At 39.5% G+C, this 26,536-nt stretch overlaps 1 protein-coding gene across 1 annotated transcript in view; it reads right to left on the bottom strand.

Moving 5' to 3' along the window:
* Window positions 1-937: 937 nt before the first annotated feature.
* LOC126248114 (run domain Beclin-1-interacting and cysteine-rich domain-containing protein) overlaps window positions 938-26,536 on the bottom strand; it is a 155,579-nt gene continuing 129,980 nt past the window's right edge. The window contains exons 7-8 of the mRNA XM_049948790.1: window positions 24,095-24,265; window positions 938-1,233 (exon numbers count right to left, since the gene is read on the bottom strand). Of these exons, the coding sequence (XP_049804747.1) occupies window positions 1,114-1,233; window positions 24,095-24,265 (291 nt within the window). The 3' untranslated portion in view covers window positions 938-1,113. The remainder of the gene's footprint in view (window positions 1,234-24,094; window positions 24,266-26,536) is intronic.

Raw genomic sequence — 26,536 nt, 5'->3', positions numbered from 1 at the left:
GCCAAGGAATTTGCAGTCAGTGAATTAATTTTATAAATATTTCATACAGCTGCAGATCGTCAACATTGTCTATTTTTTCAGACATGTAGGTAAGTATTCAAAGCCTAGGTGGGCACACGATGAAAATAACATTGGTCTTTATTCTTTGTTGTCTCATTCTCCCAAGTAATGCTGCAAGTGTTAGGTAATGAATTTAATGGACTAAGATGTAAGGATGTTAGACAGTGTGACACTGGAGATTTGGGTCGGCCACTCTGGGGAATGTGCATGGGTAGCCACTCGTGATACGTGGGAAATCCAGTTTCGAGTCCCTGTCTGTCACAAATTTTCATATGTTGCTATTGAGTAGTAGATCTATACCTCATACAGCTGATGTCAAGGAATTTTAAGTCAGTGAATTAATTTCGAAATAATTTGTATGTTTGACATACTTAAAAATAATACCTTACTTATTATAAAAATATTGAGTAGAGTTAAGGGAAAATCAAATATTATTGCTGAAAACCTTATTATTAAACTACTTCATCTTTCTGAAGATATCTTAATTTTATGCCCAGTGAAAGCTAGAAAAGAAAATTTACATAAAAACTTTAAAACACAGTCTTTTATGGCAAGTATTTTTATTGAAGCACAACCAGCAGTTTTTCAGACAGGTACTTTTGTGCATTAGCATGAAAACTACTCCCTCTTTCAACAAAATAAATTATCTATAGTTTTTAGATTTTTAAATCGGAACAGTCTTTTGGAGATTTTTTATCAATATTATTATTACTACTTTGCCCAACTTTATTTCTGGGCAGATTAATAGCCCAGTATCTTGACTTTGCTCTCATGCACTCAGATGCATAAAAAACTTTTCACCCTCTCTCCGTGACATTTAGTGCTGCGGGCAGGGCAGGTAAGGTGGTGATATTACTGTTTTATTACATATTGTAAATTGATTTTTGGTGTCACACTTCATTTCAAATTTTGTAATACAATGTTGTGTTAACACGTTCCACAGGCACAATTGAGTTACATAAGCAGTACCAGATATATCTTATCATGCATATAGTTCAAGCACATCATTGAAAAACAAACGAGAAAAATGCTGACATAAGATTGTCATGACAATCATAAATCTGCAGCTTCAAGAAGTGGAAGCACTTCCCTCTTCTGACGACGTTCGCACTTTGGACAAGGCTTCGATGCATTAAGGCATCCTCCATGGAAAACAGCATGGCAGGCTGGACACTGGAACAATTTTCAATTTTATATACATACTATACAGTACTCAAGGACACTGATGCTTGCTTTTTAAATATACATGTTAGCTCTCTCTCTCTCTCTCTCTATATATATATATATAGTCATTTCCTTTCCTGTTCTACTTGCAAATAGAGTGAGGGAAAAATGAATGTCTGTGTGCCTCCATATGAGTCCTAATTTTTATCTTCATGCCCCTTTGGCCAAATGTATGTCGCCAGTAGTAGAATTGTTCGGCAGGTAGCTGCAAATGTTGTTTCCCTAAATATTCTAAACAGTGCTTCACGAAAAGAATCGCATCTACCCACCATACCCAACAGGGATTCCCATTTGAATCCACAAAGCATCTCTCTAACATTCATGTGTTGATCAAACCTATTGGTAACAAAACCAGCGGCACGTCTCTAAATTGTTTTGATGTCAGACCTGGAGGGGATCCCATAGCATCCTTAGCCGCCGTTCCATTTCCTGTCGCTTTCCAATGTTACACCTAGATATTTCATTGACCTGTCTGTGTCAAGCAGCACATCACTAACACTGTTTTGTCTACTCATTTGCAATAGCATACATTTTTCTGCAATTCATCAAGCCAAATAGAAATTCTGTCCAAGTCATCCTGTAACCATTTACAGACACTCAATGATGATACTTTCCCACGTACTACAGCATCATCAGTGAATAGTCACAGATTGCTGCTCACCCTATCAGTCATATCATTTATGTATATAGTGAGTAAGAATGGTCATATCACATTTCTCTGGGGCACTTCTGACAGTACCCATGTCTCCTGACACTCGTCATTGAAGACAATGTACTGATTTCTATTACTTAAGAAGTCTTCGACCTCAAGGGAATGTCACCAGAAAGTTCTTGGAATTAGGAATGGTGTTCTGGAGGTTTTATTTTGCTGTACACACACAATTTTTGGTCTCTATATATTTCTTACATTAATTGTATACATATACTAAAATGTGAAAACTGAAACACTGAAGAATGTGTCATTGGTTACATCACTAAATTTATGGCTAAATTATCAAAGAAAGTGAAACATTCACATTAGGCCATCAGTGCAGTACAGCATGTATGATGAAAAGACAGTTAGAGCATTAATGTTTATTATCACTGGTATCATTAAGCAGAATGTTATCGGCAGACTGGTTTGAAGACACATACGTGTTGTTATATTAGGAGTGATAGTTGGAGGGTATGAACTCCAGCAAGGAAATCAAATGAATTTTTCTTCTGATTGCTAGTAGCCCCACCCATGAAGGTATAAGACCAAAATAACTTTTGACCTACATTTTTCAAAGTTAAGTAGATGCATCATCTTGTTAGCTCGAATACTTGTACATACAGTATGGTTTTTATACAAAACCCGATGGATTATTTATGACGAATTTTGTGTGCGTGCACGCTTGTGTGTGTGTGTGTGTGTGTGTGTGTGTGTGTGTGTGTGTGTGTGTGTGTCACACACACATGCACACACCTCACTTTTGTGCAATTATTACTTTCTAAGTGATGAGTTACCCCAGAACATTATTCCATAAGACATTATTGAGTGGAAATGTATGAAGAGCATATCGATACATACACCAAAAAATTTGGAGCATTTTATCCTATTTACTGAACACATTGTGAGAAAGAAAGCTGGGACCTCTTTTCTTCCTCTCTTGTTTTACCATCTGCCTCCTCAAATTCATTTTTGACTAATTACCATTAACATTCATGAGTATAATCTGTATTTTCATAAAAGAGAAAGGTTGGCCCTCAGTCTTAAAGAATATAACACCAGATCCTAATTTATTTTGACGATTTGTAGTTTATATACAGGGTGTTACAAAAAGGTACGGCCAAACTTTCAGGAAACATTCCTCACACACAAATAAAGAAAAGATGTTATGTGGACATGTGTCCGGAAACGCTTAATTTCCATGTTAGAGCTCATTTTAGTTTCGTCAGTATGTACTGTACTTCCTCGATACACCGCCAGTTGGCCCAATTGAAGGAAGGTAATGTTGACTTCGGTGCTTGTGTTGACATGCGACTCATTGCTCTACTGTACTAGCATCAAGCACATCAGTACGTAGTATCAACAGGTTAGTGTTCATCACGAACGTGGTTTTTGCAGTCATTGCAATGTTTACAAATGCGGAGTTGGCAGATGCCCATTTGATGTATGGATTAGCACGGGGCAATAGCCGTGGCGCGGTACGTTTGTATCGAGACAGATTTCCAGAACTATGGTGTCCAGACAGGAAGACGTTCAAAGCAATTGATCGGCGTCTTAGGGAGCACGGAACATTCCAGCCTATGACTCACGACTGAGGAAGACATAGAACGACAAGGACACCTGCAATGGACAAGGCAATTCTTCGTGCAGTTGATGATAACCCTAATGTCAGCGTCAGAGAAGTTGCTGCTGTACAAGGTAACGTTGACCATGTCACTGTATGGAGAGTGCTATGGGAGAACCAGTTGTTTCCGTACAATGTACAGCGTGTGCAGGCACTATCAGCAACTGATTGGCCTCCACGGGTACACTTCTGCGAATGGTTCATCCAACAATGTGTCAATCCTCATTTCAGTGCAAATGTTCTCTTTACGGATGAGGCTTCATTCCAACGTGATCAAACTGTAAATTTTCACAATCAACACGTGTGGGCTGACGAGAATCCGCACGCAATTGTGCAATCACGTCATCAACACAGATTTTCTGTGAACGTTTGGGCAGGCATTGTTGGTGATGTCTTGATTGGGCCCCATGTTCTTCCACCTACGCTCAATGGAGCACGTTATCATGATTTCATACGGGATACTCGACCTGTGCTGCTAGAACATGTGCCTTTACAAGTACGACACAACATGTGGTTCATGCACGATGGAGCTCCTGCACATTTCAGTCGAAGAGTTCGTACGCTTCTCAACAACAGATTCGGTGACTGATGGATTGGTAGAGGCGGACCAATTCCATGGCCTCCACGCTCTCCTGACCTCAACCCTCTTGACTTTCATTTATGGGGGCATTTGAAAGCTCTTGTCTGCAAACATGGGCTCTAACATGCATCCCTGAAGATTTATGAACATTTGTTCAGTAGATGAGACGTGTTTCAGAGTAGTGAAGATGCACAAGTGCTTGTAGCTCTTCAGGTATGGAGAGTAGAGCATGTGTTTACAGGACTTTTTTTTCTCGTTTTGGCCTATACTCTCAAAATATGGAATGCAAAGACCTTGCAGCAGCATAAGTTATTTGTTTCACAGTATTAAAGTTGAAGAAGTGCTCATAGCTCTTAAGGTATGCATTTTATACCCCATGTTTACTAGACCACCTTGCTTTGAATGATTGTTCCTGGCATATCCTTGAATACTGACCTTTCCTCCTGGGATGCCCTCTATATAATGCCATCTGGTGAATAATACTAAACAACTGTGATGAAATGGAAGATCCTTTACTGAGTTCCTTTAATGGTGATTTCAGTGTTTTTCATTCCATACTGACCCTTTAAGTCTAGGTACACTACCAGCCAGGTTGATATCAAAATATCACTCCTAAAACTAAGTCAGTTGTCAGTAATTTCCTACATTTTGACTCCATTTCCTTCCGCCTGTCGATAATGTTTCTGCCAGTATTTGGATATGTTACAAAACAGGTGCTCATTTCTGACAAATAATGTTGTTATATGCTTGTAATGTGCAGCAATATGCTTTTTGATTATTGGTCCCAAAATCAGTATATCACAAATAAAGAAATAAAAGCATCAACATGAGTCAAATATCTTTCGTTATTAGAGGAAATGTAAAAATCATCTGTTTGTATATCATTTTATTCAAGCATTATAAAACTGTATGAATTTCAAATGATGACAGTTTATATAGAGTAACCTAGATACTCATAGTTGGATGCTCCATTGAAACAGGTTTTGTCTTTTAAACAATGGCATGAAATAAAATATATTGAAGTGTTAGATGTGTTTGCCTCTGAACTTTACATAAACTTCAGATCTATAACATATCAATTTTACCATGTTGTATTTTGTCGAGCAATGTTAAAAGGAAGACTCCTGTTAGGAAAGAGGGGGAGGGGCGGTGGGGGAACAGGTACTGGTTTTGGCAGTGACTAGTAGTTTGACTATGCCAAATGTAAGTTCTGATGTGAAGTTCTGCAATTATGAATGATTTCAGAAAAATACTTTGTTAATGAAATAACAGGTAATACATAGTGAGATGACAATCAAGATACCCTTGCATATCTATACTCTGCTGAGGTCCAGCCCAGAAAATGATGGCCAAGAAAGTAGATGGATGCTGTTTCAGTGGCCTTTCAAGCATTATCCCATGGCTGTATGGCACTCGGGGGAAAAAAACCCATGATTCCACTATCTTGCTGGAATATACATTGCAATAGTTTAAAGAAAGACACCTTTTTCATGCTACAAAGGCATCTTTCTTTCAAACTATTGCAATTTATAAAGCTACTGCAAAAATGGCCCCCACAAGAGACCTTTTTACCTTGCTGGAAGTTTATTTCCACCAGGCAAGCCAAATAAGATGAGTAGTGTACATAAATAGTAAAAATGAAGTCTTAATTGAATCAAATTAAAAGTATGATTCACAAAGATGTGTTCCAAAGGGTGCAATGAAAAGACATTCAACACACCATAATGCTGGTGTAAACAGTTTATATTATTTTGTTCTTTCAGTAATGATCGCAGAGTGTCAGAGTGTTTTTTCTTAACTGAATATTGCCTCATACAGAGAACTGAACATGAGATTCTGAATAAACAAGATGGGTTGCTGACACAACTACTTAGACCTGAAGATGATCCAGAGTGATCGTAACATGCCATGTAATTGAAAAAGTGCAACTGAGACCAAACAATAAATGAGAATTATTTTAAATATCAATACAGTTGCTGATTCTCATGATATGATTGTGTTGGCCGTTATAAAAAATAAACATCTAATTTCTTCACTCGTGTTGTTGCAAACATGCACTGATTCCCATTTCACCAGCTATTGATTGCCCTTAAAAAGTTACATTATTCCATTGAAAAAAATCTGGTTTACCTGGATATTGTGAAGATACGGAAGCAGATGGAAAAAAAGCTCTCCCCTCATTTTCCAAAAACCCATTTCATTATCTTGCTTATATTCTTTTTTATTCAACCTCCACCATGGGAAACATATTTCCTCCATCAAACAAAATCAGGGTATATAACTACAACTCACTGTTATATCATTGTGCCGAAAATGTGCGCTATTTGTGATTCAGTGGCACTCACATGCTGCGAAGATCTTCGACCATTCAGTATGGTTCAAACATCAGGTTTCAAAATCACAAGCCAAGCACTCAGGTCTGTAGGAGGTGAAATGGGTAGCAAATGTGATGTGGAAGCTATACTATGACGTTTGATTATGGTTAAAAACCAAGTAATTTCATTGCTGATGCTATTAAAAAGGTGTTGGTTTCATAAGTGACTGTTGCTATTACTGATAAAAGAACTTCTTCCCAAACTGATATACAGATGGATGGTGCACATAAAATAACCTGCACTACAGTGATTGTATCATCCAGTATTAGTGAAACATGGTACATGAAGAACACATTACTATTTACCACCCTATTTCCTTATAAGAAAAAAATAGTAACTTATGTGTTATAGGAGCTTGTTTACCATTCTGAGTCCTTGCAAATTTCTGAGGACTTAATGAAGTCAGCATCTTTCTTAATAGATCAAGATTTGAACACACATACAGCTCTGAAAGATTTCACTAGACTTCCTTGTACTTGCCACTATCTCAGCACTTCGTTAAAACATACTTTTAAATCAGAGTTTTCACTATCATAGCCAAAACTAACTTGTGTATGAGAGGATATAAAGTTATGTTAAGTACTAGTGGAATGCTGTAAGAGGCTAGCCTTTCAAAGAGACTCACAAAATCACTCAAACAAAGAGGTTGAAGTTTGTTGGAATACTTTGCTAGACATGCTGATTTCAGTACCGGATGCGCTGATTGAGATTAAGGAATACCTCCCACAAAAGGAGTTAAGTAGACTTCAGAACATAGATGAGCAGATCCTAAATGAGCTTATCCTGTTTTTCAAGCCATTCAAAGAAACTAATGATCTAGAATGAGAAAACTATCCAACTCTCCATTTTGTACTTCTCTGATGGAGTAAACTTATGGATAATCACTTAAGTCATAATGAATTAGACAGTGATGTCAAGGCAGTACTTAAATTAAGATGAAAATGTTACATAGATGGATGGAATGACGAGATTAAACTACACTTGTACTACAATAGCGCAACACTTTTGTGTTCACCACATTGTGAACTTTTGATGTTGAGCATTGAAGACAGAGATAATGTTATCAAAAAAGATGGTGTTCTTTGTGTAAATATTTTTCAGGTGAGTGAACAACACTATTACTCTAAGAATTTGGAACATGATTATGAGGGAAAGTTGCGACAAACTGTGTTCAATGTTCTTTCTAGTTGCTCGTGGTTCACACATAAGTACACTAGGCCCATCAATACCACAACATCCACTGAAGTTCCAGATGTATGTGAGAAATTTGGACCATGTGAACAAACACCTCGAAGTACCGTTGTACCTTTTAATCGCTGCTACTGAAGCATACCTTGGATAGTGGAAATAAAATGAAATGGCAGTACCTTCTCTAGCCTGTTTATTGCATATTCCGGCATCAAGTGGATCTAGTGAGAGAAATGTCAGTAATGTAGGTTTAGTCGTTACTGAGCATCACAGTCAACTGGACCGTAATGTCATGGATGACATTTTATTGGTTCATAGCCACAATGACCTATTAAATGCTTGTGACTTAGGTCAATTGATATTTATACTATTCACATATTAATGAAATGTCATAAGGGGGCAGTCAAATGAATATGAGACAGATGGAAAAAAGTATTTCGAAAGTAATCACCATACCTGTTAATACATTTATCCCACAGTGATACAAGACAGTCAATACCTTCATGGAAAAATATTTGCTGCTGCCTACAGAACCATGATTGAACGCTTGTATGCAACTTTTCGTCCAAAGTAAATTGACGGGCACAAATGTCTTTCTTCAGAATGAGGATGTGTAAAGGCTTGCTAGATAAACTCTTGCAGTATACTTGAAACCACCTCAGCAACATGCAGGCAGGAATTATCCTGCAACAGGATGATGCCACCCATCAACATTCCTAGGCATTTGGGCTTGATGGTGCACTTCAGTTTTTTTCCAAAGTGTCCGTGTACCACAGTGCAGTAATTGTGAGCCGTGTTATAGAAAGTCAATGGGCAGCAGGCCTTTGCAGTCAAAGAAAAAGGTCATTAATTTTTTTCACACAGTTGGCGTACCTGTTGCTTCGATTATGCTACAGAAGTTTTGTTGGTAAACCCTTTCACATTTTCCATACAGTCAAAATCCCCCCCCCCCCTCCCCCCTTGTGATTCCCATATTTTTTGAGCCCTGAAGAAAGACAATCATGGCCATTGATTTGCTTCAAGTGAAGATGCTCGCCTCAGCACAATAATGGTTCCCTAAGCAACCACAAACATTTTTTCATACAGGCATTGGCTGTCTTGTCTAGCTGGATAAGCCTATTAACAGTTGTGGTGATTACTTTTGAAATAATAGACAGTATACTTACTTTTATCCCATCTGTCTCTTTTTCATTTGACTGCCCCTAATATGATATAATACTATTTAAATTTAATGAGCATTTCCAACAATCTCCTTGATATGCCTAGGTGGGGGACCATTGTCTCTCAGGAATTTCATAAAGTTATGATAACCAGCGAAAAAGAGTTGTCTCATCACTCATAAACATCATTAAATGATGTCAGGCTGATTTTTAATAAACACAGCTACAAACAGGCATGTTAAGGCAGTCTCCATGGTAGTGCAAGGTAGAATGTTTTGCACAACATTAATGGAATGAGACTACTAATACATACTAAGTCAAGTATATCACTATGTGAATTATTTTTGTTATGGTAACTTACATTTATAGGATAATAGCGAGTTGTGTAGTGTCATTTGTTTCTGTAATTTGTTTGAAGATGCTGTAAATTTATGGCTGGACAACTTGTGTGGCACAAACCTTCCTCGTGAATCAGCCTATCTATTAAAAAATGTATCAAAATCCCTTCAGTAGTTTCTGAGATTAGCCTTCATATACAGACAAAAAAATGCGGTGGGTGATTTCAGTACAGGCAGGCAGGCTAGGAAAAAGTCTTACCTTCATTGTCTCAGATGTTATTGAATTTGGCATATGGTAAAATGAAGGACTAAGTAAGGAACAAGTATTTTTTTGTTTTCTCCAAAAAAATTTCTGCTCCGAGATACAGAAGATGTGAATTTTGGGAAAAAAATTTAAAATGCCATATCTCTGGAACAGTTCTAGATATTTTGTGGGTTTTGTTTTATTTGAAAGATAATTGCTTTATGATTACAAAGAAATCCTCCATTTGGACTTAACTGTCAAAGTTCTACTATATCATTTTGAACTTTTTTTTATAATTTATGGAATTTTTTTTTCGAAATGCCAATCCAGAAAATTTTGATTTTTTTTCTGTTGATTAGTACCACATAGTTCTACATTCCCTGAAAAGGAGAGCTTCCACTTTTAGGTTGAACATGTATTATAAACGATTCAAATTTTTGCCATACACAAAGCCTGTTTTATCATCACATAACAGGTTCATAAAAATCAAAACCTAGCCTTGTTTAACATAATTTTAGTTTTGGAAGATGAGTAAGAGACTCATTTTTCAAGCATTTTAAATGGTTCCAAAATGTATGTGAATGGTCCAAGGACTTAAAGTTTTCAATTTATACAACTTCTGTGCACTCTGTTTTGTACTGAAATTAGCCAGTCAATGAACTAAAAATGTGTTCCACTGCTTCAATATCTTCCTTTCATATATAGTGATGGCTTTCTGTTGAATCAATAGGAACTGGAACACTTACAATGTTCTAAATATTGTGAACAGGAAGGGAGCAGTGATGGCATTGTTGCTGTCCTTCAGCTGGAAACCTATATCCAGCAGCTGATCCATGTGGTAGCATAAAGTTCACTACAGTTTTATTTAACTCATAACTGATGACTAAACCTCTGCAATCCACCAATCACAGTCATACACATACAGCACAAACAGCCCCCTTCTCAAGTTGTGAATCTAAATGTTATCCTGCTGTTTCTGAGGTGTTGGCCAAATGAACAAAATTTCTTCTTTCTTGCTCTTTAAAGTATGTGCAATATGAGTTCACCCATCACTTTGAGTCCAAAAATGTATCTTCTGAATTCCTTTCACAGGAGTAGTTTGTTTGGACCATTCTTCCTTTTTTTGCTCACAGAATTCTTTGATTCCCTCTTTGGACAAAAGGATGAGGGCTGTGGATGTGTAAGATTTCACGACTCTCGTAAAATTGTCAGCATTCTGAATTGCAGCTGTATTTGAACTGGGAAGATTACGTTTTGTAGCATGGGGCTTCAGCAGGCCTCGTACACCATCACAAGGCCCCTTCCCGTGACCAGTAGCACTGTATACCCAGTCAGTTGGCACATGCGACTTACTCAATTCAAACAGCTGGTAGCGATTTTTAAAATGACTAGGAGCACCATCAGAAATGATGATGATCTTCTCTGCCCCTGTTTGCAGTTGAAGAATTTTGTGCATTGCTAGCAAAGCATGTACTGAGTCATGTCCTGTGTCATCACTTATAACTGTAACACTTGTGGTCTTGTTATGAAAATATGTCACTCCTGTAAAAATTGATACCTGGTCATTACTCCAATGATACCATTGTACTTCTTGTGGGAGAATTACAGACCAGTTCTCAGCAAAATCACAGTGAAGCACTAAACATAGTTCTTCAGCCTGTGCACACCCTTTAACTTCTGCAATGTGTTGTTATTGCAATTTCTTCACATGCTGGTGTGATACTGCTTTCATTGGCAATTTACCAAGTTCATCAATGAAACTGTCAAAAGCAACAGTTTTCTTAATTAGTTTATTTTCCTCCCATGTTGCATATGTAATTTCTACAGAGTTATCTGCTACGACTTCCAGGCCAAGTATCTGTAAAGACAGTCCTCCCTTTCCAGGGCAGTCACCACATTCTTGAAACAAACAAGTCTCTCGCTTTACGTCACAGACCATTAATGACTTCACACGCCCAACCAAGGTGTCATATGTCACGTGCTCCAGTAAGTTCTTCAAAGTTACCATACAAAGTTCAAAATTTGCACAGTACACACATAAACAGACATTTGTAGGTGGGTGTGGAACTACCCACTTAGGTCATAGCGCATAAAATTATGATCTTCCAATATGTAAAGTTACATAATTGCTCTTATAAATTGCAAAAGTTTCTTTAATATTGCAAGTCATTTACTTCTTCACTTTCACAACTTTTTGACCTTCAACTTTTACAGTTATAGTGTCTTTTTTGTTGGCACTCTGGTGAGAAGAGTCCCATTTATCTTCCAGATAAAATGACTGCACTATTTGAACTTGAGCTGCTTCGACAGGGTGACCATAATAGGGATCTGGTCTTCCAAAGACTCCTTTTACAGACCTCACATTTCTTGATTTGTCTCCCATGTACTTTGATACTGACGGAATGTGGTTCAAAATTGTTTTCTTTGAAAATTTCTCTGGAATAATAGTTAAAACTTGCACCTTTTCACTGTAGGTTGCACAATATTCAACACCTGAATTGATAATTGTGAAAAATTCCTGGAAAGAGGTGCAAGAGTGCTTTGGTTCATTTTTTTCTGAAGATGAAATTTCTACTTTGAAGTGTGTGGTCACTTTTGCTGTAGTGTATTGATCTATAGGTTTAGCAATTTCTCTGCACTTTCTTGAAGCACAGAGCTTATGACTTGACTTCACTGACCACAGTTTCTTAACAGGACCAATGCCTACCTCTGAGGTTGATTGATTCAGGTTATTTATGTCTTCCTCTACTGATGCAAAATCTCCATCATCTGCACCATGGGAGGCTTCACCTCGTTCAGATATTATAATTGTTGTTATTCTGTCAAAACATTTAGTTGTCACTGGAAACATCTTCAATTTGAAACAGAATCTTCAAATGAGAACACTTATTCCCAACCTGAACAAAGTCTATTTTTTTGTTTGTCTTTTATAGCACTCTTTTATGGATTTGCAAATAGTCAGCACATTTCACTATCCCATGGCCCCAGTCAGGAGACATTTCAAACAGTCCTTTTCACAAAACACACTGCAACTGTATCAATTGGAAAATTCCTCATGAAAAGACCGAACTTACTGGATGGTCTCACATTTCTTCGAAGCGTCTTCAGTAAACAAATTAGCACTGAACAACAAGGAAACCTGCAATGAACAACCACGACAAAGAAACGACAATGAAGTGTAAGAATATCCGCAACGATGAAAGTGAAAAGAAATAACTGCAACAAAGAAACTGATAAGAACAACAATAGAAATAAACACTGTAACAAAGAAATTAGTAAGAAACAACTTCAGTGAAGATATACATTACCCTCGAAAAAATTATTTTTTGGAATAAGATCTGTCCAACTTAAAAGTGGAAGCTCTCCTTTACAGACAACACAAAAAATCTAACTTTTCTGGATTGGCATTTTTAGGGAAAAAAATCTGTAAATTATAAAAAAAAAAAAAATTCTAAAGGCGACAGTAAAAGGACTTTGACAGATATGTCCAAATGGAGGATACCATTGTAATCATAAAGCAATTATCTTTCAAATAAAGAAACCCTAACAAAACATCTAGAACTGTTACAGAGCTACAGCATTTTAAAAATTTTTCTGAAATTAGCACCTTCAAGATGGTGTTCGCAGTGTCATCTCGGGGCAGGATTTTTTTTGGAGAAAACAAAAAAACATGTATTTCTTACTTACACCTGAATTTTAACATATGCTAAATTCAATAACATCTGAGACTATGAAGGTAACCCCCCCTGCCTGAAGTGATACGGATTATGCCATAGATAATCGTCATGCCCAACTGTTGTGTATGTAGTGACAGTGCCAAGTCTGTGGTTACACTTATGAACTTGTGTACTCACTTCCCTTTCTACACTTGTACAGTCCAATTGCACCCAACAACAAGCTTAAGTGACGAGTTTTCAGTTAACTGAGCAGTGGTAGCGAGTGTCGAGTTTAGTCTCCATGCGTACGGTGACACCCACTGGTGAGTTTAAAGTGAGAATACAGATCTCATTTCTGGTCTCTACTTGGTACCACACAGGATTCGAGCATCTGAATGATGTTTTACACCAGGATTTCAGCTATCTCTCATCATACCGAAAAATGACTAATATACTGCCATCTCTCCCACAAATGTATTCTGCCACCCTCACAACCTATGCAATATCCTTGTCCATCCCTATTCCACCCGTGGTCCAAACGTCTTGCCCTATGGCTCATATCCCTGTCCCATATATCTTACCACTACTACCAACTACAATCCTGTCACAAACATTTCCTATCCCATCAAAGGCAGGGGCACTTGTGAAAGCAACCTTGTGGTCTACCAACTTATATGTAATCACTGTGTGGCATTCTACATGGGCATGACCACTAACAAGCTGTCTGCCTGAAGGCTCATCACCAGAATGTACCCAAAAGACAGCTGGACCACCCAGTTGCTGAGCATGCAGTTCAACACAGTATACTTGACTTCAATGACTGCTTCACAGTCTGTGCCATCTGGGTACTTCCCACCAACACCTTCTTTTTGAATTGCGCAACTGGGAACTTTCCCTGCAACTCTCTCATAATCCCTCTGGCTTCAATCTTTGCTAGTCCCTGTCCTCCACTTGTTTCTATTCCCTGCTCTGCTTCCACTACAGCCTCACACATGCCTTCTACCCTCCTCCCTCGTCCACCAGTGCACCCACATAGTCTTTTCCTCCTTTCTGTCTGTCCTCCCACTAAAACACAGCCTTCAGATGCTGTACTTAGTGGCAGCCCACCATCATGTCCCCTCCATACCCCTGCACACTCACACAGGCAGTACTGCAGCATCTCCAACCTCCCTTGTTATCCCTCCCCCTCACTGTTTCACATCTCTTCTGTATGCCCACTATCCACCTCAACCGAGATTACTTACTCAGTCGGGGTTCAGTGCCCAGAGGTGACAGTGACAATGTGTGTGTGACTTGTGCATGTGTGAACATGTGTCTACATTTGACGAAGGACTTGGTCTGGTAGCTTTTCCAAAGCCTACTTTTAAATGTACCTGTCTGCTGCTCAATGCTTCCCCTACATGTCTTTTTAATTTTTGTTGCTGTTGTCTTCAAAAATGTTTAAATGTGTGTGAATTACTATGAGACCAAACTGCTGAGGTCATCGGTTCCTAGACTTACACACTACTTAAACTAACTTACCGTATTTACTCGAATGTAAGCCGCACCTGAAATTCGAGACTCGAAATTCAAGGGGAGAGAAAAGTTTTAGGCTGCATCTCCAAATCGAAACAAAGTTGGTCCATTGTAATATGAGATACAATTTAGGTCGAATGAATGACGATACAGCTACAGTAGTTTGGTTCGAGTCGTAACCTTAGCAGTTAAGCTTTACCAGGTAGCCATTGCTATGCGTCAGGTGCTCCGTCAGTATTTATACGGGTACCCTTCCTTTTTCACGTGCTTCATCTGATTTGAAATGATTGCTTATTTTCCTTTGATCTGATAAGCGCCGTTTTCTTTGTTATAGGCGTTTACGTCACTCTAAGCTGAAAATGCATTACTATACTGTGTCATGCATTGCTTGTCGCATTCTGACAGTGCGTGTTTACGGCCTGTCGCCGCTCATGGCATGGCTTGCTGTTGTGCGCACTACCACCGCTTATAATTAAAAAAAAAAGAAGAGAGAAGAATCGTATCATTAGCGAAACAATGGCAAGAGACTGCTATTTGTTGTTACTTACACTGCTGCTTTCTTCGATACCGACCAACAAGAACCAAATAATACACTGCGTATGATAGAAGATGTTCTGAACGAGAGTTTAGCGAAAATTTTTCTCCGTTTGAAAATCTTTGCAGGCGCCTCTGTAGTACATTACACTCTGCGCAGAAATTAGAGTCATCTTAGATTTAAATATCTAGTCAATTGCTGTGCTTCATTTCTGACTGTATCACCATTAGGCATAAGAATAATACAAATATAAACATGACATGATATGTATATTCTTATGTTTGCTGTTGTCTCACTCTAGTTTCGTAGTTTATTAGGCAGACAGGATTTAAATGAGATAGCAGCAAACACGAAACAATACATGGCAAAATGTTTATATTCGTATTATTCTTATGGTAAAGAGAATACTGCATGTGATTCACATTTCATAGAAGTTCCTATTAGCAACCATCTCCTCTCACAGGTAGGAAAAAATTCAGAACGTAGAGTTGGCCATATTGACAGACATCCCAAACAGTCTAGCCAGTCAAATTTGCGTAGTACATTAAAATGCTGCTACATTCGAAGATGAACAATACGGAATTTGTATTTACTTCGTTGGATAATGTATGAAATTGCTGTGGTCGAAACTCGGGGCGGAGAAAAAAAAAGCACGCCTTCCACCTTTTTTTTAAAAATTTGTTTACTGACGCAGAGGATTTGGTGCCAGTATTTATCTTTGTGCCTACAAAGCATGCCTGTGTAGCGCTACATATATTCTACGGCAGAAGTTAGTCGTGGCGGCACCCACCAACATTTTTCAGAACTTCTGCTTGCTTTGCACTCAATTCTAAGCCGCAAGCGGTTTTTTGGATTGCAAAAACCGGAAAAAAGATCGGCTTAGATTCGAGTAAATACGGTATGCTAAGAACAACACACGCACCCATGCCCAAGGGAGGACTCGAACCTCTGGCAGGAGGGGCCGCGCAATGAGTGACATGGTGCCTCTAACCACTGAAGACTGGTTTGGTGCAGTTCTCCAAGCTAGTCCACCCTGTGCAAGTCTCTTCATCTCTATATAGCTGCTGCAACATATGTTTATTTGAACCTGTTTAATGTATTCAGTCCTTGATATTTCTACAATTTTTATGCTCCACATTTCCATCGATTATCAAATTGATTATTCCTTGATGCCTCACAATGTGTCATATCAACCAACGCCTTCTTTTAGTCAAGTTGACCCAAAAACTTAATTTTTTTCTATATTCAGTTCAGTGCCTCCTTTTTTGTTACTCAAATCACCCATCCAATCTTCAGCATTCTTCGACAGCACCACATTTCAAAAGCTTCTATTCTCTTCTTGTCTGAAATGCTTACTGTTCACGTTTCACTTCTGTATTAGGCTAAACTCCAGACAAATATCTTCAGAAAAGACTTCCCAACACTTAAATTTATATTAGATGTTAACATAGTCCTCTTTTTCAGAAATGCTGTTCTTGTTATTGCCAGTCTGCATTTTATATCCTTTGTACTTCAGCCATTATCAGTTATTTTACTGCCCAAGTAGCAAAACTCATCTAGTACCTTTAGTGCCTCATTTCCTAATCTCATTCCCTCAGCAACTACATCTGTCCTCAGCAATCCACCTTACTGTGTGTGGTGGAACATACTTTGGGTACCATTGTCACTTTCCCCTTTTCCTGTTCCAGTTGCGTATGGTTCATGGGAAGAATTATTGGTGGTAAGTCTGTGTGTAGTCTCAGATCTCTCAATTTTCTTTTTGTTGTCTCTTTGCAAGATTAACATAGTAGGAAGCAATACACTAGTTGACTCTTCTAAGAACATACACTCTCAAAACTTTAACAGCAGACCATACTGTGATGCAGAATGCCTCTCTTGCAGTGTCTGCCACTGGTGTTGGATGAGAATCTCCACCATGCTTTTACACTTGCTAAATGAACCTTCAATGAAACATGCTGCTCTTCTTTGGATCTTCTCTATTTCCTCTACCAATCCTGTCTGGTACGGATCCCAGACTGATGAGCAACATGCAAGTATTAGTTGAAGAAGTGTTTGTAAGCCTCTTCCTTTGTTGATGGACTACATTTCCTGAAGACTGCTCCAATGAATCAAGCCTGGCATCTGTCTTACCAGTGATTAATTTTATGTGGTCGTTCCACTTCAAATCACTCTGTACACATTCTCCTAAATACACTCCTGGAAATGGAAAAAAGAACACATTGACACCGGTGTGTCAGACCCACCATACTTGCTCCGGACACTGCGGGAGGGCTGTACAAGCAATGATCACACGCACGGCACAGCGGACACACCAGGAACCGCGGTGTTGGCCGTCGAATGGCGCTAGCTGCGCAGCATTTGTGCACCGCCGCCGTCAGTGTCAGCCAGTTTGCCGTGGCATACGGAGCTCCATCGCAGTCTTTAACACTGGTAGCATGCCGCGACAGCGTGGACGTGAACCGTATGTGCAGTTGACGGACTTTGAGCGAGGGCGTATAGTGGGCATGCGGGAGGCCGGGTGGACGTACCGCCGAATTGCTCAACACGTGGGGCGTGAGGTCTCCACAGTACATCGATGTTGTCGCCAGTGGTCGGCGGAAGGTGCACGTGCCCGTCGACCTGGGACCGGACCGCAGCGACGCACGGATGCACGCCAAGACCGTAGGATCCTACGCAGTGCCGTAGGGGACCGCACCGCCACTTCCCAGCAAATTAGGGACACTGTTGCTCCTGGGGTATCGGCGAGGACCATTCGCAACCGTCTCCATGAAGCTGGGCTATGGTCCCGCACACCGTTAGGCCGTCTTCCGCTCACGCCCCAACATCGTGCAGCCCGCCTCCAGTGGTGTCGCGACAGGCGTGAATGGAGGGACGAATGGAGACGTGTCGTCTTCAGCGATGAGAGTCGCTTCTGCCTTGGTGCCAATGATGGTCGTATGTGTGTTTGGCGCCGTGCAGGTGAGCGCCACAATCAGGACTGCATACGACCGAGGCACAAAGGGCCAACACCCGGCATCATGGTGTGGGGAGCGATCTCCTACACTGGCCGTACACCACTGGTGATCGTCGAGGGGACACTGAATAGTGCACGGTACATCCAAACCGTCATCGAACCCATCGTTCTACCATTCCTAGACCGGCAAGGGAACTTGCTGTTCCAACAGGACAATGCACGTCCGCATGTATCCCGTGCCACCCAACGTGCTCTAGAAGGTGTAAGTCAACTACCCTGGCCAGCAAGATCTCCGAATCTGTCCCCCATTGAGCATGTTTGGGACTAGATGAAGCGTCGTCTCACGCGGTCTGCACGTCCAGCACGAACGCTGGTCCAACTGAGGCGCCAGGTGGAAATGGCATGGCAAGCCATTCCACAGGACTACATCCAGCATCTCTACGATCGTCTCCATGGGAGAATAGCAGCCTGCATTGCTGCGAAAGGTGGATATACACTGTACTAGTGCCGACATTGTGCATGCTCTGTTGCCTGTGTCTATGTGCCTGTGGTTCTGTCAGTGTGATCATGTGATGTATCTGACCCCAGGAATGTGTCAATAAAGTTTCCCCTTCCTGGGACAATGAATTCACGGTGTTCTTATTTCAATTTCCAGGAGTGTATTTTTTGGAAGTAACTGCTTCCAGTGACTGTTCTGCAATCAAGTAATCATACAACAAAGGGCCTTTCTATCTATTTGTTTATGTTGAGGGTCAACTGCCACTTCCTGTACAAAGTGTCAATCCTCTGCAGCTCTTCTTACATTTTGATACAATTTTCTAGTGTTGTGACTTCTCTGTATACAACAGCATCATCCACATGAAGCCTCATGGAACTTCCGAAGTTATCTACTAGGTCATTTATATACAGGGTGATAAAACATTGTGTTAAATATTTTGGGAGGTGGTATTACCCACCAAAACCAGGACAAAAAAGTACAATAAACATGGCTCTGGAAATGCATACTTTCTGAGATCTGTATACTTGTTCACAGGAGAGCTTCAACCTGATATCCATTCATGACACTTGCTGCAGGAAGTGCTCAACATGATGTATGTCCATGGCAATGAACCCCTCTGCCCTTTGCCGTAAGGAGTCACACACTCTTTGAAATAGAAATGGTGGTTGTTGTAAGTGCTAACATGCATTAAAGATGTGATCCTGTAGTGTCTGGATATCACTGACTGGGATGGTGTAGACTAATGCCTTCAAGTATCCACATAACCAAAAATCTAGGGAACTGAAGTCAGACAAGAGCTGGCTCATGACTTATGTTGCTCTGAGGTATGTGACTGACCAAGGCCACCCACAGTGCTGAAACATCAGCATCAGATGCTCATGTGCACTGTGAAGGAAATGTGCTGGTGCACCATTATGCATAAATCATACATATAGCCTTGCTGACAATGCACATCCTCCAAAAACTTAGGAAGCATGTTAGTAAGCAATTGGTGATAGTGAACCCCATTTAATATTTGTGGTAGGCCCCAGTAATTTATCACCCATATTTTGATGTAGAAACTATGTTGATGCGCTCTTTCTGCAACTGCACAGGGATTTCCATCAGTCCACACACTTGCTTGTTATGAATGTTCGAAACGTCATCTCTTGTGCACCCCACCTCATTGGTAAATAAAATCTGTAACAGAAAGGAGCCATTGATGGAACTGCAATCTGCTATGGTGGTGATCTGGCCTGGATGCACTGAACATGGTATGGGTCCAGCAATTATTCATGTAGTACTGCCCAGACAAGAGCTGGCTCATGCCTTATGTTGCTCTGAGGTATGTGACTGACCAAGGCCATCCACAGTTTGCCCTGTGGGACCCTAGAGAACCTATGTCCTTAAGATGCTGAAAAAGGTGGCCGAAAATTTTATTGGATGGTACACATGTGACGTGGATATTTTTCTGTGTAGAAGGCATGGACTCAGAGGCTACTTCCATCTGTTGGCCCATAGCAGAAAATCATAATCCCCACATCACTTGTGGGGTAATATGCTTCCATTGCTAACATGTGTACGGGAAAATAAAATGACTGACCATTCGTCTACAGAACAATACAGGCATCACAATAACAGTAAACATAACAATTAAACCATTTTTGTAAGTATGGATACAGCACTACATTACATACCCAGCATTGCAAGTATTTTACTGCACAATAACGCACACTAACAAGATTGAAACTAAATTACCTACAACAAAACTCAACTGCCTATAGACTACCCAATGCTAAGACTGATGTGTACACTACAATATGTCATCAATACAATGAGACATGTACTATAGTGAACCCTGCTGACAGATAACTGAGGCAACCTCTGTACCCACACAGTATTTGTTTCCTTGATGTTTACATTGTCTGTAATGAAGGCAGACAAATTCACAACCTAACACCTTTAGCCACAATGGACGAGTGTACAGATCTCAGAAAGTATGCATTTCTCGACCCATGTTTACTGGAATTTTTTTCTTGTTTTGATAGTTACTACCACCTATCAAAATATTCAACACTTTTTTTAACACCCTATATATTGTGAAAAGTAATGGTCCTATAACACTCCCTTGGTGAAGACTTCTCTCTGTTCAGAATAAAATTGCTGTGTTCTTTTTGCTAGAAACTCTCCAATCCAATCGTACAGTTGCTCTGATATTCCATACACTCTTATTTTGTTTATTAGGTGGCAGTGCAAAACTGTATCAAATGCCTTCCTCAAGCAAAAGAAAATGGAGTCTATCTGGGTACATGTATCTACTGCTTTCTAGGTCTTGTGGATGAACAGTGTGAGCTGGATTTCACATGATCATTGTTTTCAGAACCCATGTTGATTCCTACAGAGGAGATTTTCAATTAAGACATATTCCCAAATTCTCCAACAGACTGCCATCAGAGAAAAAGGCCTACAGTTCTGTGTGTCTGTTCGATGTCCCTTACTGAAAATGAGAATGGCCTGTGCCTTTTTCCAAACATTAGGAACACTTTGCTCCTCTAGAGACCTACTGTACATTACTGCATACTCCATGCAGAATCGAGATGATATCTAATCAGGCCAATGGACTTTCCTCTGTTGAGTGATTTCAGTTGCATTTTTACCCCATGGTTACTTATTTCCATATCTGTCACTTTGTCACTTGTGCAACAATTTAAAGGAGGAACAACAGTATGATCTTCTTCTGCGTAACAGTTTTGGAAAAAGAAATTTAATACTTCAGCCTTTTCTGTATCATCCTACACTTCAATGTCACTAGGCCACTGAGTATCTGGACAGATGGCTTTAATCGGTTTACTGATTTAACATAACACCAAAATTTCTTAGGATTTTCTGTCAAGTCGGTAGAATTTTACTTTCCAATTCATTGAACTATTCAAGCATAGTCTTGCTTACACTAATTTTGGCTTCATTTAGTTTTTGCTTGTCTGTTAGCTTTTGGCTATGTTTACACTTGCAGTGAAGCACTCTTTGCTTTCATGACAGCTTTCCAGCACGGTGGGTCTTTTCCATCCCTCACAGTTTCGTTCGGCATATACTTGTCTAAAGAAAAACATACAATGCTCTTGAACTATGTCCATAGATACTCAACATTGTGAGGGCTGGAGATTAAATTTCCAAGCTGACCACTCAAGTAATCTGAAATCTGTTTGTCACTCTTGCTAAGCATAAAGATCTTCTACACTTTCTTTGTATTCCTTTTTATACCTGTTTTACACTAATTGAGTTGAAAAGTTTGAGTCTGCTTGTCACCAGCATATCTAAGATGTTATCTTCATGAGTCGGTTCTCTGACTAACTTGAAGATGTTTTTGCTGAGGCTGTAACTTTATGTAATACGAGGGTAATCCCAAAAGTAAGGTCTCCTATTTTTTTTATAAGTACATAGACTTGTTTATTTCTACAATGGTTTACATCAGTTAACAGCTTGAACATTTAGCTATTTTTCGACATAATCACCATTTCTGTCGATGCATTTTTGTAGACGCTGTGGCAGTTTTTGTATGCCTATGTTATACCACCTTGCCGCCATGCTGTTTAGAAAGTTATGAGCCTCTTCTTTCACCTCGTCATCGGAGCTGACTCGCTTTCTGGCCAAATGTTCTTTTAACTTGGGGAACAGGTGATAGTCACTGGGCGCCTAGTCAGGACTATAGGGTGGATGGGTGATTATGTTCCACTGAAACTGTTTCAAGAGAGCAACGGTTTGCCGAGCGATGTGTGGGCGAGCATTGTTATGGAGAATGTGTACGCCCTTGCTCAACATTCCTCTTCTTCAGTTCTGAATTGCCTGTTTGAGTCTCACAGTACCTGCCAGCGTAAATTGTGGTCCCAGTGGGCATAAAGTCGACCAACAATACCCCTTTCTGATCCCAAAAAATGGTTGTCACGACTTTACTGGCAGACTGTGTTTGTTTGAAGAAGGATGCCGCCACTGGCATGATTGTTGCTTGGTCTCAGGTGTAAAGTGGTATGCCCAGGTTTTGTCACCCATGACAATTGAGTCCAGAAAGTTGTCCTGTTCGGCTGCAAGGCGGTGAAGAAATGTGCGGGAAGCATCAACTTGTTGCCGCATGTGGTCCTCAGTCAGCATGCGTGGCACCCATCTTGCGTACACCTTCCGGTAGTTCAATGTTACCGTTAAAATTCTGTCAGCGGTGCTTTGAGAAACCTCAGGAACCAACGTGCAGATATCATCCAGGGTGATCTGCCGATCTTCATGCATGCTTTGCTCAACCTTCAACACTGTCTCCTTAGAAACTGACGGTCTCCCGCTCCTCTGTTCGTCGTGAATTTCGGTCCAACCAGCTGCAAACTCTCTACACCACTTACGAACATTTTTGACATCCATGCACGACTCACCGTACACTTCCGTCAATTGGTCATGGATTTCAATTGGCACAGTGCCCTTTACGTTTAAAAACCGAATAACTGTGCAATTCACACTTGGCGGTAACATCCAACGGGAGCTCCATACTCAATGGCTGCCAAGCCAAGACTGAGCGCCTCGGTGCGGCGTGCTCATGTTTACACACAGCACGTGAAGCACTCTTCAATTATAAAAAAAATAGGAGACCTTACTTTTGGGATTAGCCTCATATATAAACACTCAGTAAATGGAAGGAACAACATTTGGTAACTAAATATGGCAAAATGTCTCATGTACCTAAATTCAGATACCTAGAGGAAATTGCCTCACCTTTAGGATTAAGTTGCAAAGTAACAAAGAAACTGTCTCCTTATTACTAAAACCCTACACAATCACCTTGAATAGATGTAACAAAAGAAATCATTATTCTGAAACATTAAATTAACTGAAAACATTATATTTCAGGTAATTTGAGGCAAATCACTAATTCAAAACAGAGAAAATCAAGGAAGAAAAATTATAGGGAAAAATTTTTGGCTCAGTCTGCTTAGGAGGAATTTGGAGGAAAAGGTAATTTCAGAAATTATACAGCATATTGAGAAAATGTCTTTGATTTCAGGTAAATATGATTAAAATTGTATGGTCACATTCTCAGAATGAATAACAATAAGCTGACGAAAAGAATTCATGTCATGCCATCTCAAAAACAACTGGCTGCTGGAAATTGACAGAGGTTTTCAGGAAACTGGCATCACTTGTTACCTGGCAATTCTTGTGTTGACAACCTGTGAGCGATCGAAGTTCAGTCTGCTGATAATGTCCATTCTTGCACGCAAATACGTGTTACAAATTATTATTACTTTAATTCAAAGACTAACTTGTATCGGCATTACAGTTTCCTCTATGTTTTATAAACAATATAAAATATAACAGCTGTAAAGCTAGCATATATACTGAAAGAAATGAGCTTAAGTTCTCTATAAAGCTGTTCAAAACAAAATACCGAGCAAAACTGTTAAAAAATCAATGTATAACTAATATAACTACTTGCCTGATATGTTGAGTCCACATCAAATGGGTATATTACTTTGGGATTATTGCAGACTTCACAGATGAATCCTTTCTGACTGCAAAGCCAGCAGTTTAAAACATGCTGTCGCCCAAATGAAACAACACGCTGCAGTAATTGTGCAAGAGAACCTGATGGAATTTGAAAGAGATCCTGAAAAGCAGAAAATGTTTTAGAACGCAAACAGCCAAATTGAGAGAAACACTTTTTTGCCAGTATATAATATTATCACAATATGTAAAAGTACACCTGACTAAAAAAATCTTTGTTTTATTTCGTAGTTGATTATGAAATAGAACCAAGATACAGAATACAAAATTTTAGCTACAAAGTGATATTGCCCCCCATCTGCCCCTTGAAATGTTGGTGTTGATGACGGACTCATCAGTAGCATACCCCAAGGTCTGGATTAGTTCCAATTGATAAATGTTACAGCCCTCCCTTGTATGGAAACTACAAATTACACCTGAATCAGGCGATCATTTTCTGATGTTGCTGGATTAATTGCAACTTATAAATGTCACAGCTTTCCCTAGTACGGAAACCAGGCGCCGTACCTGGATTGGAGGATCCTTTTCTGACACTGCAAATTAGCCTTGATGGCAGTGAAAGGCCTTGACTCAAGTCCCTGATTACCCACGGGTATTGTGAATTGGTATCTAGCCACAACCATACACTTCTGTTATTACCATCTGCACTTGTTGGTGAAGAGAAACCAGCACTTTTGATCCAAGTTCCATTCAAGATATTTTGTTGCCCACCTCCTTCATAGACTAGAGTGGAGGGGTTTGTTCATAAAGGACGTTTAGAGGCCAATTTGATCATATGGAGGAGGTTACCTACTGTTCACATCAATAAAGTCCTCCCAGTTGTCCCCCAAAAGGCAGTATGGAGTTAATTTTCATTCTTCTCATGGTACCTACAAACCGTAATTGACAGGTAGTGATCATAATCAAAAACTTGTTGACAATGTTGTAGAGGCATTCGACATGGAAAAATCAACAACTGGGATATTTTGTGAGCTGTCAAAAGCTATTGATTTAGTTAATCTTGAGATATCAATGAGGAGTGACATAGTCACTGTAAAGCTGACAGCGTTCTAATGCTATGAAATGTTTGTAAATGACACGACAGTCACTGAGTACAAGAATTTGCTTATTCAGTTACTGGTTTTGATTGTTTTTATAATCTTCAGATTGATCTAAATACAGAAATATAAATATGTTATAAAAAAATTGTGCTTATTGGTAGGCTATCAACCATGATCAGCAGTGTCACAATACACAAAGATTGGAACGTTGGTAAAACATACCTGCCTCCCTGAAGTTGACAGATGAAGCAATTGAAATATGTAGCCGTAAGTGGCATTGTCACTTGTGAGGGGTTGCTGTAAATAAATGTATGTGCCATGTGCAGTACAGTTAAGACAAATGATAAAAATGTCACGAGTACAGCAGGCATACCAAAAACAAATCTGAGTAACCCCTGGCAGCGAGGGGCCAAGAGATAATGAAAACGATCAGACTGAGGAACAAACTTAATAAAAGGTCCAAGGTTAAACAAAAGTATGATGATGAACTATTGTTAAAATTATAACAGATAATACCTAGAAGTAGTCTGTAATACGTACAATACATATTTTGATATGCTGCTTTCAATTCACTATTTGTGTATTGTACATGCTACAGACTACTTCTAGACACTATCGATTATAATTTTAATAATAGTTCATTATCATACTTTTGTTTAGCCTTGGAGCTTTTATTAATTTTATTCCTCAGTCTGTCTATTTTCATTATCTCTTGGCCCCTTGCCACTAATGGTTCCTCAGATTTGCTTTTGGTACGCCTGCAATGTCGGCGACTTTTTTATCGTTTGACAAGTTGCTGCCTATTAACTTAACTGTACTGCATACAGGCAATCATTTATTTGTACCTAACCTTCAGAAGTTAAACTAATATTTCCCCGTTGACTCATATTATATCTCCAGCTGTTAATTGCATTTTATGTATTCAGTCTAGCAGTGCAGTTCTAACTTGGTATAACACCACTGCAAACTGTATTCAGCCGACAATACAACTGTATTGAGCCTACAACACCTAGAGGCCACAACCTCTCATCTGTCTGCACCGGTGTTACAAGCGCAGTGTGAAAGTGATGATCTGACATTATGGGACATATGTGGTTATTATTTTGTCACAATTTTAATCCACATGACAATGTATTACTTTAATTGCTTTCACTGTCAACTTCATGGAGACAGATATGTTTTGCCAACTTTCCAGTCTATATATATTATGACACTGTTTCTTACCATTGATAGCCTACGATTATGCACTTTTTTAATAACATATGCACATTTATGTATTTAGATCAAACCGAAGACCATCAAAACGATCAAAGCCGGTAATTGAATAAACAAGT

Source organism: Schistocerca nitens, chromosome 3 (assembly GCF_023898315.1).
Source record: "Schistocerca nitens isolate TAMUIC-IGC-003100 chromosome 3, iqSchNite1.1, whole genome shotgun sequence".
Lineage (NCBI taxonomy): Eukaryota > Metazoa > Arthropoda > Insecta > Orthoptera > Acrididae > Schistocerca > Schistocerca nitens.
The sequence above is the reverse complement of the archived record's forward strand: the minus strand, read 5'-3'. Positions and strand labels throughout refer to the sequence as shown.